The sequence below is a fragment of the Sinocyclocheilus anshuiensis genome, unplaced genomic scaffold (assembly GCF_001515605.1).
Source record: "Sinocyclocheilus anshuiensis isolate Anshui unplaced genomic scaffold, SAMN03320099.WGS_v1.1 scaffold1045, whole genome shotgun sequence".
In the NCBI taxonomy this organism is placed as follows: domain Eukaryota; kingdom Metazoa; phylum Chordata; class Actinopteri; order Cypriniformes; family Cyprinidae; genus Sinocyclocheilus; species Sinocyclocheilus anshuiensis.
Genome location: NW_015555799.1, coordinates 183 through 2,010, shown reverse-complemented (window position 1 = coordinate 2,010; position 1,828 = coordinate 183). Strand labels below are relative to the sequence as shown.

The following is a 1,828-nucleotide window of genomic DNA, read 5'->3' as shown; positions in this document are numbered from 1 at the left end:
GTGAGGATGAACATGTTCAGCAGGCGCGCACTGCCTAGTCGACCTTTGTTTTTTGTGCACAGAATCCACTCAATCCAGGACAGTGGTCCTGTGCCTTTGAAGACATTGACCCTAACAAGCGAAGTAAACTTGAGCTTTAGAAACCGTTGCCTGTTTTAAACGTCCTCTGTTTCTGATGGTCTTCAGATTCTGATGACGTATTCGGCTGCGTTCCTCAGAGCATCCTGGACGATGAAGAGTCTCAGCTGCTGACGGCTCATGAGAACTCGCTGGATCTTCAGAATCTCCGGCGCATCTCAGAGAACTCATACAAGCAGTACCTGAAGTCTCGGCCGAACCCCTCGCCCGAATCCATCAAACGCGTCAAGAATACCGACCTCTCCTCGATAGCTGTTCACCCTCTGCTGGGTGAGTGTGGCTCTCCACTTCCTGTTGTAAGCGTATGGGACGTCCTGCTGAATGTCTGTTCTGAGCTGCTGTGTGTCATTCAGGTTCTGGACTGGAGCCGATGGAACTGGACCGGCTGCTGATGGTGGACACCATCAAGGGCTACAAGGCTAAATCTGTACGTAATTTATTATTCATTTGTTCATCTTATGTCAGTAACATGAAACATCATGCATCTTTCTTTGAAGGCTCAAAATTATGATTCTGTCATCATTTACTCATCATGTTCAACATCACTTTGATTCTTCAGTGATGCATGAAGAGCTTTTAAAGGCCTTTTTATGAAAGGGTGAATTAAGACTGCTTAAGACCCACAGAAACCCTGAATGTCTTCTGATGTCTTGAAGATCAATTGAGGTTTGAGAGCTCAGGTGGATGATCCTTACCAAAGGCGTTCATTCCCTGTGTAAAGTTAGCATATGACTTCAGAAGACTTGGCATATGGGCGTGTGTTAAGGTTCATTGGTGCTGTCTAAATCATATGTATAATGCAGTTCAGATGGTTATTGGATGATCTGCATATTCTTATTTTCTCAGACTATTTTTGAAATCAACTCCAACAACAAAATGAACGCCAGCGAGGTGATGCGAGCAAAGCGCTCACAAGACGATCGCTTGGTCGACAAGTTTTCTAAAGTGCGAGCGGAACGGATAGTCGAGCACACTCTTCCCACCGTAACCAGGACTGAACCACAACACAATGAGGACGAGCAGGAGGACGACGAGCTTCAGGTGAGCAATGACAGCATGCAGGAGTGCTCCAGATAAACAAACGTCAGGATAGTTTCATGTGCTTCTAAATATCTTGCTTTAAGGTGCTGTGTGATTAAGCAGGATCTTAATTAAAGCAAGATGTGAATATGCACGATTTCTAAATCAAAAGCACAATCTCTTAAAAACGTGAAACCAGGGATTTTCTCACATATTTCTCTTTTCATAAACACTATCCACTGAAAACGGCATTGACTATTATAAAGAAAAGTTTGGCATAAAACTTTGTGCGCTGCGTTCATATTCTGGGCTCGTTTGCTTGCCTTTATGTTTTATTAAAAAACTGTACACTGAATTTGGTCTTACTTTAAGTGTTATCTTTAAAGCAATTTTCTCTGAAAGGAAATCACTTAACTTGAAACTGCGCATTGTGTTCATCTTTCCTGTAGATGGTATGTTTTAATAAGCAGGTCTATTATGACTTTGGTTGTTTAATATCATTGTTAATATCATTAATGCAAAGATAGGGCTGGACAATAATTCAATATCAATATGTATCGTGATATTTATAAGTAGGGCTGGACAATAATTCAATATCAATATGTATCGCGATATAATTTTTTTCAGTAATGGTGATATGATTTTTAAACACATTTCCGATATTTGGATA

General features: G+C 41.2%; 1 protein-coding gene across 1 annotated transcript in view; it reads left to right on the top strand.

The window, feature by feature from the left end:
- Positions 1-1,179, top strand: part of ddx54 (DEAD (Asp-Glu-Ala-Asp) box polypeptide 54) — a gene marked incomplete at its 3' end in the record, with an annotated part of 14,663 nt that extends 13,484 nt beyond the window's left edge. The window contains exons 13-15 of the mRNA XM_016469045.1: positions 187-408; positions 492-565; positions 985-1,179. Of these exons, the coding sequence (XP_016324531.1) occupies positions 187-408; positions 492-565; positions 985-1,179 (491 nt within the window). The remainder of the gene's footprint in view (positions 1-186; positions 409-491; positions 566-984) is intronic.
- Between the last annotated feature and the right edge of the window lie 649 nt (positions 1,180-1,828).